Source organism: Xyrauchen texanus, chromosome 41 (assembly GCF_025860055.1).
Source record: "Xyrauchen texanus isolate HMW12.3.18 chromosome 41, RBS_HiC_50CHRs, whole genome shotgun sequence".
Lineage (NCBI taxonomy): Eukaryota > Metazoa > Chordata > Actinopteri > Cypriniformes > Catostomidae > Xyrauchen > Xyrauchen texanus.
In genome coordinates this window covers 3,433,355-3,447,851 of record NC_068316.1, presented here as the reverse complement: position 1 = coordinate 3,447,851, position 14,497 = coordinate 3,433,355, and the positions used below count along the sequence as shown (strand labels likewise).

The 14,497-nt window shown below is 39.4% G+C and overlaps 1 protein-coding gene across 3 annotated transcripts; it reads right to left on the bottom strand.

Moving 5' to 3' along the window:
• Positions 1–1,210: 1,210 nt before the first annotated feature.
• On the bottom strand, positions 1,211–14,495 carry LOC127634216 (DCN1-like protein 3). 3 transcript variants are annotated; one of them, XR_007969334.1, is made up of 5 exons: positions 14,130–14,495; positions 11,891–11,962; positions 7,043–7,608; positions 1,486–3,229; positions 1,211–1,418 (listed from the first exon to the last, which is right to left on the bottom strand). XR_007969334.1 is itself a non-coding variant. In XM_052113678.1 (4 exons), exons 3-4 carry the CDS (start codon positions 7,480–7,482, stop codon positions 2,740–2,742), a joined length of 930 nt encoding a protein of 309 aa, XP_051969638.1. In that variant the 5' UTR covers positions 7,483–7,608; positions 11,891–11,962; positions 14,130–14,495; the 3' UTR covers positions 1,211–2,739. The 3 variants fall into 3 exon arrangements, 2 of the variants coding, with proteins under 2 accessions (XP_051969638.1, XP_051969639.1); XM_052113678.1 differs by having other exon boundaries at positions 1,211–3,229; XM_052113679.1 differs by lacking the exon at positions 11,891–11,962 and having other exon boundaries at positions 1,211–3,229.
• Between the last annotated feature and the right edge of the window lie 2 nt (positions 14,496–14,497).

Genomic DNA, 14,497 nt, shown 5'->3' with positions numbered 1-14,497 from the left:
TGCATGTTATAAAAGAAGAGTTTTCCTTTTTATCATCTCTGACAACCTTATTTGTCAATGGCCCAGATAAATCTGTGTGTGTTTGGGTTTATTTAACTATACTTGGGGGATAAAATTGTTCTAAAAACCTCCCTTTGGGAACATTTGGGGCAGTATTATTATCATTAACAAAAACTAAATGAAAACATTTCCGTTAACTGCAATAGAAAAACAAGTTAACCTAAAAAAAAATTTTAACTGCTCCAAAATGAGCAGAGTGTATATGTGTGTGTGCGTGAGTGCGTGTGTGTGAGAGTTTGTGAGAGTGTTCATCAGTTGAAATAAAATGAACTCTGGTTGGTCACTTGACATGTCAATCAGACAGTCTCTGTTTAAGTGGGCAGGTCTTGGCTGGGAAGTGAACAGGGGAAAGAGGAAAATCAGTATTGATTTTAAAAAATTCCCTCATCATTTACTCAACCTCATGCCATCCCAAATGTGTACGACTTTTATTGTTCGGCAGAACACAAATAACATTTTTTAGAAGAAGCTCAGCTTTTTTACTCTTAATCAGATGTGAAAGTGAAACTACACAGGCACCACATGTGCATTTCTGATGTAAAAGTGAAAGTGGAGATTTAGAGTAAAAAAGGACTTACATTTTGATCCATTTCTCACCCACATCGATCATATCGCTTCTGAAGACATGGATTAAACCACTGGAATATTACTTTTGTTTACTTAGTGGTTTTTGGAGCTACAAAGTTCTGGTCACCATTCACCTGCATTATATGGACTTACTGAGCTGAGATATTCTGCTAAAAATCTTTGCGTTCAGCAGAAGAAATTATGTTGAACACATCTGGGATGGCACAAGGGTGAGTAAATGATGAGAGAACTGACATTTCCTTTAATGTATCTCTTTAATGCACAATGTAAACAAAACTTATAAATCTAGGTATATCACCCATTTTATTTGTATTTCTATTTTCTCGTTGTTATCTTCTCTGCATTATGTATTTGGTCGATATTTGCAATTTTGTACCCCTGCAATACAATTGGACAGGGGATGTTGCAAACTGTGCATTAAATGGCAAAATTAAGCGTTGATCAAAGTGAACATATGAGGGTGAACCTCAATTATTTTATAATTAAATATGTGCAAATCCAACTCAAAATAAGTATAACGATAGGATTCAGTAGAGAAATTACAAAACCCAAAAGTCCAATGTTTAACACATTTTTATTCATTATAAACGGCTTCATTTTTTGATAAAACCAGACACAAAAAGACAGAAATAAAATCATTCAAAAAAAATGTAAACTGCAAAATAAAATAAAGATAAAAGCTCACAGCAGTCCTCCAAACGCAAATAAATCAGCATTTCCCTTACAAATAATCGCGCACTCTCTCGCACGCGCACACACATAATCGCGCACTCTCTCGCACGCGCACACACATAATCGCGCACACTCTCGCACGCGCACACACATAATCGCGCACACTACTCTCGCACGCGCACACACATAATCGCGCACACTCTCGCACGCGCACACACATAATCGCGCACACTCACGCGCACTCTCTCGCACGCGCACACACACCCTCACAGAATCAATGCATTAGAGAAACATGAATTGTAAAGAAATAAATAGACAGAAATGGGCCGGGAAGCACGTGAGATATTGGTTTTTTTCTGGCGTCAGTACATCACCAAAATCTGATGTTAAATGTAACCAATATCACCAACACACACCCCAGAACCAAATGAAAACTAAACATAACTGTTAAAACACAACTAAAGCTGATAAAGTCCCCTACAGTGTTTATGCTGGTATCTATGTGTGTGTGTGTGTGGAAAGGGGTTGCATATGTGGATGAATGTGTGTGTATTGAAGCTCGGTAGGCAGCTGACGGAATTCCCTTTTCTTTGGCGTGTTGGTCATTGCCAAAATTTTCACGAGGCAATCGGGAGAACCTAAGAAATGTGAACATTAAAACAAATGAAAGGAATAGTTCGCCCCAAAAGTGAAAACGCTGTCATCATTTACTCATCTTCACGTCATTCTAAACCCAACTCTCCTTTTTTAAGGATATCCTAGTCACTGCGTTCATTATTATGAAAGTGAATAAAGCCACAAAAGCTCTATAAAAGTATCCAAAAAGTGGTCCACACGACTCGTGCGCCATCTTTCAAGTGTTCTGAAGCTGTACGATAGCTTTATGTGAGAAACGGACCAGAAACGGTCATTATTCAGTGAAAATCTGGCATTTTAGAGTTCATTAAAGTAGTAGTTATGCCCAATTTGCACGAATGGTTCTTTTGAGTCAGATCCTTTAAATGAATCAGCAGATCACAAAATTATTTGTTCACATATCTGACTGAATCTCCCACCGGAGAGGAAGATTATCAGTGAATAACGATTAACGTAAGAAATTCAAGTATTGAGGAATGACATAAGAGCGAGTAAATGATGACAGAATTTTCATCTTTGAGTGGACTATCCCTTTAAATTACCAATAGCGAAAAATAAAACAATAACTTAAATAAAAGTGCTTTAAAAAAACTATTCGTTTGGAGCCCTTTCATTTAAACAAAATCAGAGCACGCACTGGGATGCCCAATGCAATAAGACCAAAAATGTAATTATAATAATAATAATAATAATTCACAAATTTGGATGGAGAGTGACGGGCTCAGAAACATCTACGCAAGTCATAGTCCTGAATTCACCGGCCATCCCAAAAAACAAAAACCCTCAAGTTGTCGCCCACATCGAGGCACCCACACAGTCCGTGGTGGACTCTGTCTCTGTGTCATCCACTCGTTCTCTCCTGCGCCTCTCCATTTCCCAGTCCACGAATGAGTCGAACAGGCTGGGCCAGGCCTCGTCTTCGCTGTAGTTGCTGAGGTCCTGGCCGACGCTCTGCGTGAAGTTCAGAAACATGTTCCAGGTGTCGCGAGAGATGCCGCGCACGGCGCACGGATTCTCCGACAGGAAGTCCAGCCAGTGCTCCAGCACTGGGGGCGTGTCCAGTGTGAAGACGAGCCGCCACAGCGCGATGGCGATGGCCCGCTGCAGCGAGCGCTGGCCCTGCTCGGCGTCCAGACCGAACTGAAACGTGAAGCGGTACAGATCTTTGAAGCTCTCTTCTCCACGAGACTCCTCTAGCAGCACAGAGAAACGCGAGCAGATCCCCGGTATACTGTCGGCCTGGATTGCCCTACAGCCGTCGACAAACTCCCTCCTAGAGCCAGAGAGAAAAAATTAGCCAAAAAGTTTTGGATTGTAAAGTCAACATGAAACGGCATTCACGACCAATTAGTAGGGCATTGTATATATACATTTTCCAATGCATAGCAATCTCTATTTGAACTATTTCGATATCGATTCTTAAATCCCAAGATCAATCTTTTAACATGCGAGCAAATCACTCGCATATGCGACCAAATTTCGTGATATGGAACTAAAAATGTAAATTAGACACCAGCTGGTAAATGTTCAGATTCCAAATTGAATTAAATCCCACATGCAGTTTATTGTGCTACTAAAATACCAAAAATAACCAGAAAAATAACAAGATAATGCAGGACTTTTAATTATAAACAAGCCCAAAATATACCAGAGACTCTTATTTTGAAATACCTTCGCAATGCGTTTAATTGAAAAATAAACGCATTGCATTAACAGTGCTTAGATTTTTTTTGGGATGCAACTTCACATAATTGTATATTTAAGCTGTGCACATTTCAATTGCAAACATTTCGCGCACAATGTCATTATTAAAAATTAGGGCTGACAATCCATTCAAATTTTTAATCGAATTAATTACATGGTCTCCCGATTAATTAATCGCGATTAATCACATATACAAATATTTGCTGAGAAAGCCCCTCATATAAAAATAATTCAATATATGATGATTATACATATTTCTATCAATATATGATATAAATCATATAATTTCCGAATTTTGCACCATCTCAATCCAGCCACACCCTGCGTCAGACATGCTTATGTAGCGTCTCGGGTGTGTTGCATCATAAACTTAAACATAAAATGTTTAGGTCACTGTGTCAAGTTAAATATAGTTTAATACTCACTTTTTAAACGCATCTTGAGATCCCTTCGTGTGTTTTGAACGCAGGAACGCCTACTGAAGTGTTTCTTCACTGTAATAAACTGAGTTGCTCATTCAGCTGAAGTTTCACTTACTGCCCTCTGGAGTAAACAGGTGGTACTACAAGCTTACATTTCTCAGGAATCTTCCTAATTATGGTCTGGGGGAAGTGCGATTAAATGCGTTAAAAAAAATTAACACGTTATTTTTGTAAAATTAATCGCACTGAATTAATGCGTTAAATCGACAGACCTATTAAAAATGCAATAATAAATATTTCACCTTGCAAAATACAGGTCGCCGATTTTTATTTTTTTACATTTTATTTTGTATTTATTGTACGGCAGTAGGGCTGAAAAAATTTGCTGACATTTCGACAATGACATTTTTTGTCTACAATTTTTTTTTTATTGCCGATATAGTCGTTTGATCTCATTTAACGTAAGATGAGATCATATGAAACTGTAATGATGCATTCACTTGAGAAGCAGCAGATAAGATATTTAGACTTGCTTTTAGAGAATAGATCTTGAATAGTATATTTTCATCTTTACAGCACTCGAAGTAGTATAACACATATAGTTCACATAATAAGTGGAAAAATACACTTGTATTTAAGATACATTGTCTTAAAGCAAGTCTAAATATCTTATATGTTATATGTTGCTTCTCAAGTAAAGGTATCTTGATTTTTAGACAAATTTAAATGGAAAACAAGAGAAAACACTTGATAATAATAATAGGATTTTTTGCATTGACATTCTTTACTGAATCATCCCCTTTAACTCAGTGAATGTCATTTAGAGGTATTATTTCCTCTTTATTGTTAATAAGCACGTTTAATCCAACCTTTTAAGTCAGAGCACAAGCTGAATAATCGGTTAAGAGCTAATGATTAATCGTTGTAATAGTCGCTCTAATAATCTTTAGTTGCAGCCCTATTCGGCAGTTAATATTATTTCACTTTGCAGATTCACCTCTAAAATTTCAGTGGTTAAAGTTTGGTTGGAAATTCAACCGTGAACATCCTGGTATTGCAGGAGAGGCAGTAGAGTGCCGAAGCACAATCTTCACATGCTGCTACTAGGCTTCACCACTAGGTGGTGCAATTGGGTGTTGATGAAGATCAAGAGTAACAGGGAGAGGTCTTCATCAAATAAAGCTTTATCACAACCGGTGTCATCACACTGGGCTCTCATTAGTAGGGTTATCCAAGTTTCACCTGCATTGTTGTCAATGGAAAATAGTCAGTTTTCATAAATGAATTAAACTGTAAGTTGGGTATTCACTACTGTTGTTTAGCTGCAGGAATGCCGAAGAGACTGAAAATAATAGATTTATCAAAACTGGCAATTTTCCAGGTCCTCTCCATGTTGGTCTTGATCTTCATCAACACCTGTTTGCACCACCTAGTGGTAAAGAACAATATATTGCAGTCTACGGGCCAATTTTTGTATTGTCTTTTGTTAATACTTGTGTGCCAAAATAATGTAATGCATTTTAATGATCTGTATTATTATTTTTTATAATATATATATATATATATATTTTTGAGAATGCTTCTCACTCACACACACACACACACACACACACACACACACACACACACACACACACACACACACACACACACACACACACACACACATGTTGTGTTTCCATGTTTTATGGGGACTTTCCATAGACATAATGGTTTTTATACTGTACAAACTTTATATTCTATCCCCTAAACCTAACCCTACCCCTAAACCTAACCCTCACAGAAAACTTTCTGCATTTTTACATTTTCAATAAACATAATTTAGTATGATTTATAAGCTGTTTTCCTCATGGGGACCAACAAAATGTCCCCACAAGGTCAAAAATTTCGGGTTTTACTATCCTTATGGGGACATTTGGTCCCCACAAAGTGATAAATACACGCTCACACACACACACACACACACACACGCACACACACACGCACGAAGGCAGAGCTGTCATGCAAGGCACTAGATTGCCATTGGGAGCAACTTGGGGTTCAGTGTCTTGCCCAAGGACACTTCGGCATGTGGGCCAGGATTCGAACCACCAACCCTGTGGGCGACCTGCTCTACCACCTGAGCCACAGCTGCCCCATAATGCTTTATGTCACACCAAATTCAAACTTGGACCACATTTATTTTACGAATACACATTGCACGTTTTATTGTGCCCAATTCGTTGGTGCACGTTATTCCAAAAAAGTAACATTGCATGTTTTCTGCCTCTGAAACGACAATTCTCAATGGATATTATCAAGTTTTAGCATTTTATTTTGTGTCATTTTGGAAATAAAATGGGTCGCAAATTCCATTTAATGTTGGCTTTATGTCCACGTTCACACTAAAATGTTCGGGGTCTTCACAGTGCTTTCAAAACGCTTCTCATACACACAAAAACAATCACTGGTTTAAAACAGGCAGTGTTGGGCGGTAACTGATTACATGTAATCTGAATCACGTATCAGGTTACAAAAATCAAGTACCTGCAATTAGATGACATTTAAAAATATGCATAATCAGATTACAGTCAGCCTACTTTATGTTTACATGATTATATTTTTTATTGCATTACAAATCAGCTAACATTTATAACTAGTGCATAATCAGGTCCATCGGTTAAAGCCACACCTTCTCAGGAACAATGAGGAAGTCCAAATCGGTCATCTCTCCATCTTTATATTTACTCATTTAGTACACACACACCATTAATACCACCTGCCAAATGTCCCCCTCGTGCCCCCAAAACAGCTCTGACCCATCGAGGCATGGACTCTACAAGACCCTTCAAGGTATCCTGTGGAATCTGGCACAAAGACATTTGCAGCAGGTCCTTTAAGACACACACACACACACAAATACATACACACACACACACACACACACACACACACACACACTTCAAACTGTTTATCCTTACCTTGTAAACTTGCACATTGTAGCAGCCTGGAACTTCCATGCCAGCACCAGCACTTTAAACTCGGCCGGATCGACACACAGATCATCGCAAAACTGTTCCATTCCCTCCTCCAAGATGGCATCTTCATATTCGTCCTTATAACGCAAGAACATCTCCTCAATCCGTGCGAGCGACATGCCTTCCCCGTCCAGTGCGGGCAGCTCCCGCAGCACGTCACCCACCGATGTAGGTGGAGCCATGCTGCCATCCACGGTGACCTCTGACACTTTGGTGCCGTTGAATATGATGTCGGCGGAGGACTTGGCGGATACATCCTCCTTGTGCACGGCCCCCGTACCGCTACCACCCTTCTTTCCGTGAGATTTACCAGAATCCTTTTCTCCACTTTTGCTGCCTAGAGAGGACGTGGGGTTTTTACATTTAGTCACACACTGCCCCATGTCTCTCTCGCTCTCTGTCCTGGATTCGTCCTCCTGTCCGTGTCGTCACCTATACGTCTTCCTTCAGGACCAGACGGCTCTCGCTAGACGCCGCTGCTCTGGCTGATGGACAGCAGTCACCATGCCCTGAAGATTACAAATCAAAAACTCAATTAATTACTCAACACTTCCACATACAATATATACATATATGTTTGGCTAGAATTTTGGCAAATAATGCTTGCCTATACATTTGCTGCTACAAATGTTATGGCTAGGGGTTAGGTTAAGGTCTGGGCTCTGACTGGGACACTCCAAAATGTGGATTTTCTTTTTTGTCATCATTCTGTAGTGGATTTACTTTGATGTTTTAGGGTCATTATCGTGCTGCATCACCCAACTTCTACTGAGCTTCAGCTGGTGCACAGCCACCCTGACATTATCCTGTAGGATATCTTTATTAACTTAGGAATACATTTTTTCCTCGATGATGGGAAGCGGTCCAGGCCTGAAGTAGCAAAGCAGCCACAAATCTGATGCTCCCTCCACCGTATGTCAACGTTGGGATGATGTTTTCATGTTGGTGTGCAGTGCCCTCTTTATGCCATAGGTAGTGCTGCCTGTTCTTTCAAAATAATTCAACCATAGTTTCATCAGTCCACAGCTTATTTGCCCAGCAGCGTTGTGGAGTGTCAAGGTGGTCTTTGGCAAACTTCAGGCACACAGTTATGTTTTTGTTGGGAAGCAGCGGCTTCTTTCGTGGTGTCCTGATATGGACACATGCATGTTTAATGTTTTCTGTAGAGTAGACTCATGAACAGCGATGTTAACCAGTTCCAATGATTCCTTCAAGTCTTTATCTGTCACTCTGGTCATCTTGGCTGGACAGCCACTTCTAGAGAGAGTACCTATAGTACTAAATCACCATTTATAGACAGTTTCTCTAACTGTGGACAGATGAAATTCTGAGTTCTTCAAGATAACTTTGTAACCCTTTCCAGCTTTAGGCAAAGCAATAAATCTTGATCGTAGGTCTTCTGAGATTTATTTTTTGTGAGGCACGGTCCACATCAGCTGATACTTCTTGTGAATTGCAAACACAAAATGTTTGAGTGCTTTTTATAAGACAAAGTTGCTCTAACCCACACCTCCAAACTCATATCATTAATTGAACGCCAGGTTTGCCAACTCCAGACTCTAATTAGCTTTTGTTGACATAATTAGCCTAAGGGTTCACATATTTTTTCCAAACTACACTGTGAATGTTTGAATGATGCATTCAATATGTACAAGAACAATACTGATTGTCTTTTTTTCAATATAGTTACTTTGATGAAAATCAAACTAGGTTTTAAGACAAAAAGGCACGTGGAGGCTTCACACTATTCTCTGCAGCAGCCACGCACAAATCACCACGCGCCCCACCGAGAGCGAACCGCATTATAGCGACCACAAGGTGGTTACCCCATGTGACTCTACCCTCCCTAGCAACTGGGACAATTTGGTTGCTTAAGAGACCTTGCTGGAGTCACTCAGCACGCCATGGATTCGAACTTGTGACTCCGGGTGTGATAGTCAGCGTCAATACTCGCTGAGATACCCAGGCCCTCACAATATCGGCTAATGTTAATTTATCAATGCCTCAAAAACATATCGATAAAATAACATGCCAATCAATATTCAATATTTTATGGTATGCCTAATGATGGCATAATGACCATTAAAATTATACAAACAACTTGACAGCTCAAATAATACACAAGTTTGAACATAAGAATTAACGTAAGTACTTTTCTAAAATGATAAGTTTCACATTTCTGCCTTAAAACCCTAAAACAAATTGGCCCGATTGTAAGTGCCTCACTGTAACCTCGATTTTTGCTTTTTTAAAGAAAAGGAGGGATGAGTAGAAATGTGGTAATCAATATAATGCCCCAAATTCTGTCAATTGAACCCGGAATATTCTAACTTTTTTTTTTTTTTTACATGTTCTTTGACTATTTAGGAAATAACAACAATACACAATCCAAGATGCACAATTACTTTAGTTAGCTAAAGTGTGTAATTAATGTACCACTAGCAACACCAAACTATTATTATGCCATTTAATGTAAAACAGTTTCACAACCCTTTCATCCCACTTCCACTGAACAATGACGATGACATGAATCTATATTGGACGTATATTGTTCCTCATTTTAACGGCAAAAAGTCCACAAACGTCAAAGGGTCAATATGAACCTGAGCTTCACTTCCTTCCATACTACAGACTCACTGTGGTCACCACTCCCTAGACTTTTGCAACACAACAAACCAGTATATGATACAAGAAAATATAGTGGCATCATCATCATCATCTCATAAGGGAATTGTCAGCACAGAATTCTCATTCACTCCAAACAAAGAAAACCAGTTAAACAATGTGCAATTGATTGCACCCTGTCGTCAAATCGAGGCAGGGCACTAACTAGTGTGGTGAACTCTATTCACTGTGGTTGTTGAACTAGTAATTAGTGTGTGATCGCATACACTTTCATTCAGAAGCAGTGACCGTCACAAGGCGGAGACAGTGCTCCTCCTTCATTCTGATTGGCCACAATCGCTGAGCTATGTGGAGCACCCTGTATTACTAAATGCCTGAGCAAAGTTGTCACAAAACTGTTACTAGGCAAGACTGAGCTACACATTTACATTTACATTTATGCATTTGGAAGACACTTTTATCCAAAGTGTCTTACAGTGCACTTATTACAGGGACAATCCCCCCGGAGCAACCTGGAGTTAAGTGCCTTGCTCAAGGACACAATGGTGGTGGCTGTGGGGTTCGAACCAGCGACCTTCTGATTACCAGTTTAGCGCTTTAGTCCACTACACCAGCATTTAAATGTATTAGTGAAGAATTGCTATTACTATTACGTATATTAAGTATTAAACTTCGGCACATAACAGACCGCACTATGGGAGAAACTTAAAGAGTTGCTGCTATGATGTTAGGGTGTTGTGGGTGGTTGCCAGGGCATTGCTGTGCGGTTGCTAAGGTGTTCTAAGTTAGGACTGGGATGCACATTTCCCAATTTGATTTGATTCCAGTTCACAAGCTCTCAATCCGATTAATTTTCTATGCAATTTGATTTGATTCCGATTCATCAAATTCCCTCTCAGCTATGGTTGTAAATTATCCAGGGATCCAACTAACTTGGTACATCATGCAAAAATACATCCATCCATCCATCTTCAACCGCTTATCCGAAGTCGGGTCGCAGGGGCAGATGCTCCAGCAGGGGGCCCCAAACTTCCTTATCCCGAGCCACATTAACCAGCTCTGACTGGGGGACCCTGAGGCGTTCCCAGGCCAGTGTGGAGATGTAATCTCTCCACCTAATCCTGGGTCTTCCCAGAGGCCTCCTCCCAGCTGGACGTGCCTGAAACACATCCCTAGGGAGGCGGCCAGGTGGCATCCTTACCAGATGCCCAAACCACCTCAACTGACTCCTTTCGACGCAAAGGATCAGCGGCTCTACTCAGAGCTCCTCACGGATGACTGAGCTCCTCACCCTATCTCTAATGGAGAAGCCCGCCACCCTTCTGAGGAAGCCCATTTCGGCCGCTTGTACTCGCGACCTAGTTCTTTCGGTCATGACCCAACCTTCATGACCATAGGTGAGGGTAGGAACAAAAATTGACCGGTAGATCGAGAGCTTTGCCTTTCGGCTCAGCTCTCTTTTCGTGACAACGGTGCGATAGAGCGAGTGCAATACCGCCCCTGCTGCCCCGATTCTCCGGCCAACCACCCGCTCCATTGTCCCCTCACTCGTGAACAAGACCCCGAGGTACTTGAACTCCTTCACTTGTGGCAATACCTCCTTCCCTACCTGGAGTACGCACTCCATCAAAAATGCAAAAATATATATTATTTAAAAATCAACAGGGCCCAAACTATGCAGTTCAATGGATATTAAGTTAACAGATCGATATAAGGATTGATCAAATGAGGATTGATATTTCTACCATGCCTAAAGGCCCCAGCACACTCACGGGAAAATTGTGCTTCGCTCAAGAGTTAAAAAGAAGTTCGAAACAGCTGAGCAGCGGCATACTGTTTGCCAAGGGCGTAGATTTGGCTTGAACATCGATGCTCTAATGTAACCATTGCAAATGTTAATAGTTGGGCTCTAAAGGGTACTACGCAGTGATATGAAGAACAGGTGTTTCACATTATAGCTGTTACTAAATTGTGTATCTAACAAGGCTGGAACGCTGTATTGACCAAGCAGCAGACTGGACCAGAAGTCCAAACAATCTCATGCCTTGCAGTGTATTATAGAGTTGGGATTAAGACATGCTGTACTCATCAGTATTAGAACAGGTTCACAGGGAGTATTTCACCATGGATCAAGTATACACATGTGTTCTCGTATGGGACACTCACCCAGGTGCCTGTGCAATGAACAGATGTGTCATCTGAGAAAAATCCATGAAGACGGCCGTGACATCCGCTAGCCTGAGTGAAAGAGCGGGAACAGTTGTAACAGACTTGGTTTTTAATTTTAAACGAATATTCCAGGTTCAAAACAAGTTACGCCTAATCGAAAGCACTTGTGGCATAATGTTGATTACCTCAACGTAATTTGGACTGACTTATTCTTTAAAAAAAAAAAAAAAAAAAAGCAAAACTCTGGGTTACAGTGAGGCACTTATAATGGAAGTGAATAGGGGCCAATCTGTAAACATTAAAATACTCACCGTTTCAAAATTATAGACACAAGATGTAAAAATTAAGCATTGATATATGAATATAGTGTGATACAATCACTGACTAACCTTTTGAGTAAAGTTATATCCAATTTACAACTTCAATACCATTACACCTAATGCCTTAAACCTTAAAACAACCATAAAAACTGTGATTTAAATACTGTGATTCGGCTCAAATAATACACAGGTTTTAACAAAATAAAAGTGCTTTTATAAATTATAACCGTCCAATAATTGGCCCCATTCACTTCCACTGTAAGTGCCTCACTGTTACCTTGATTTTAGCTTTTTCTATAGAAAATGAGGGACAAATTGAAATGTAGGAATTAACATTGTGCCACAAATGCTGTCAATTGACCTTAACCAGTATTGAACCCGGAATATTCCTTTAAAGTCAACATGAAATAGCATTCGCAGCCCATCTCAAATTCCTAATGTGACGTATTTAAGAATGGAACAGGATATTTAATTAAAAATGTTTATTTAATCCATTAGTACTTGGATGTTATATACAAAAATGAAGCCAGTTGTTTGGAGGGGTCAATAATAATAATAATAATAATAATAATAATGGGTTCTATTTTTGTCAACTTCATGTTAACTGTAAATAAACGTGCGATAAAGACACTCCGATTAAGGAGGAATGATCATAAAAGTGTCCTTTCTGCTTATTAAGAAGTGCTGTGGTGGCACCATGGTACTGCGACGATGGTATCTGTTGGCAATACCATGGCACTGAATCAAAAACACATTCAGTTACCATGGTATTTACATCATCCTCCCATGGTATATGCCCCCAAAATACATGTCATTACCAAGGTACAATGTCAAAAAAGGTGTTAGTACGATGGCAGGTTTTTGTTAGCGTCTACAAGGCTTAAAATGTTGGTGTGAGTATTTAAATTAAGGTTCGACAACAAATACCATGGTTAATACACTGTACACATGCAAAAGGAATGGTTATATCACAGTACTGTTATGATAGCAGTGTTGGGTGTAATGCATCACCAAGTAATTACTGTAATTAAATTAATTTAGGGATTGCTCTTAATTTTTCAGTAATTCTGATGCAATCATGTTAAAAACTGTATAGACTAAAGAACAATTCTGTATAAAACAACAGTGAATTTAAAATTGACATTTAACATCTAATGTTAAAATATATGATTTCTAATTTAACGCCGCCCCCTTAAATTCTTTTGCTAGTTCATGAATAATTTATTTGATTTATTTGAAAGAATTAAAAGAACAGTTTCATGTCTATCCTTGTATTTTCCATCTGGTCGAGGTTGATCAGAGTTTTAGAAAGTAATTAGTAATAAGTAATGCAATTACTTTTCAGAGTAACTTGTAGAGTAATCTCATTACACTGTAAAAGATGTCATTAGTAATTGATTACTTTTTAGAGTAACTTACCCAACACTTATGTTAGTTAGGATATACTCTGGTTTAAAGTAAACTCAGGTCAATTTTATGAATATTTATGTTTATATCTCTCTTAATTGAAATTATTTTTACATTGAGGCTGACATTGGCACATTTTTGGGCATCTAAATTATACATGTAGCACTTTTGGGGCACTTTTAGCGCCTCATGATACTCAAAAAATGTTGTCTAAATAGCTTTTCAGTCTCTATAAATATAAATTAGAAAACTTTTTTTGATATACAAGTGACTGCTAATATTTACAACTGAGGCAACAACCCGTATAAATCAGATTATATTGTGTTGATGTATGACAATATAGGAGTAATAAAACACTGAATAAAGAGTTTAAAGAACTGATCTCATGTTAGCAGGTTAGCTTCACGTGAGTGTGTGGATAGTTTGTAAGCACTAAACTTCAATTAAACACTCATATGTGTAAATACAGAACAGAAACACAGCAATTCAAGTGTTTTGTCTTTATTTACCTGTGAAATGAGGATGAAATGGATCCGAATCAGCGCATCCCTGCAGTCATGCTAAAGCTAAAGCTAATACCACCCTCCAACAGAACCGGGTCGGTCCGTATCTCTGTATATAACCAGAAATAATGCTGTTTCTTTGTGTGGTTCTGGTGCTCTTTGGGTCGTTAGATGACCATGATGGTCATTTCACTCCTCATCGCTTCCTGGACCCGAACATGCGCTGTTCCGGACCAGGCTCCGGTAAACCACCACCTTTATCAGCTCTCACACGACTGTGGATTTGTGTTGGGGGTTTGGTATGATCCTGATGGGCTCGGAACTGTAGCCCGGAACCGGAGACACGCAGATCTACCGCTGAATGATCGCAGTTT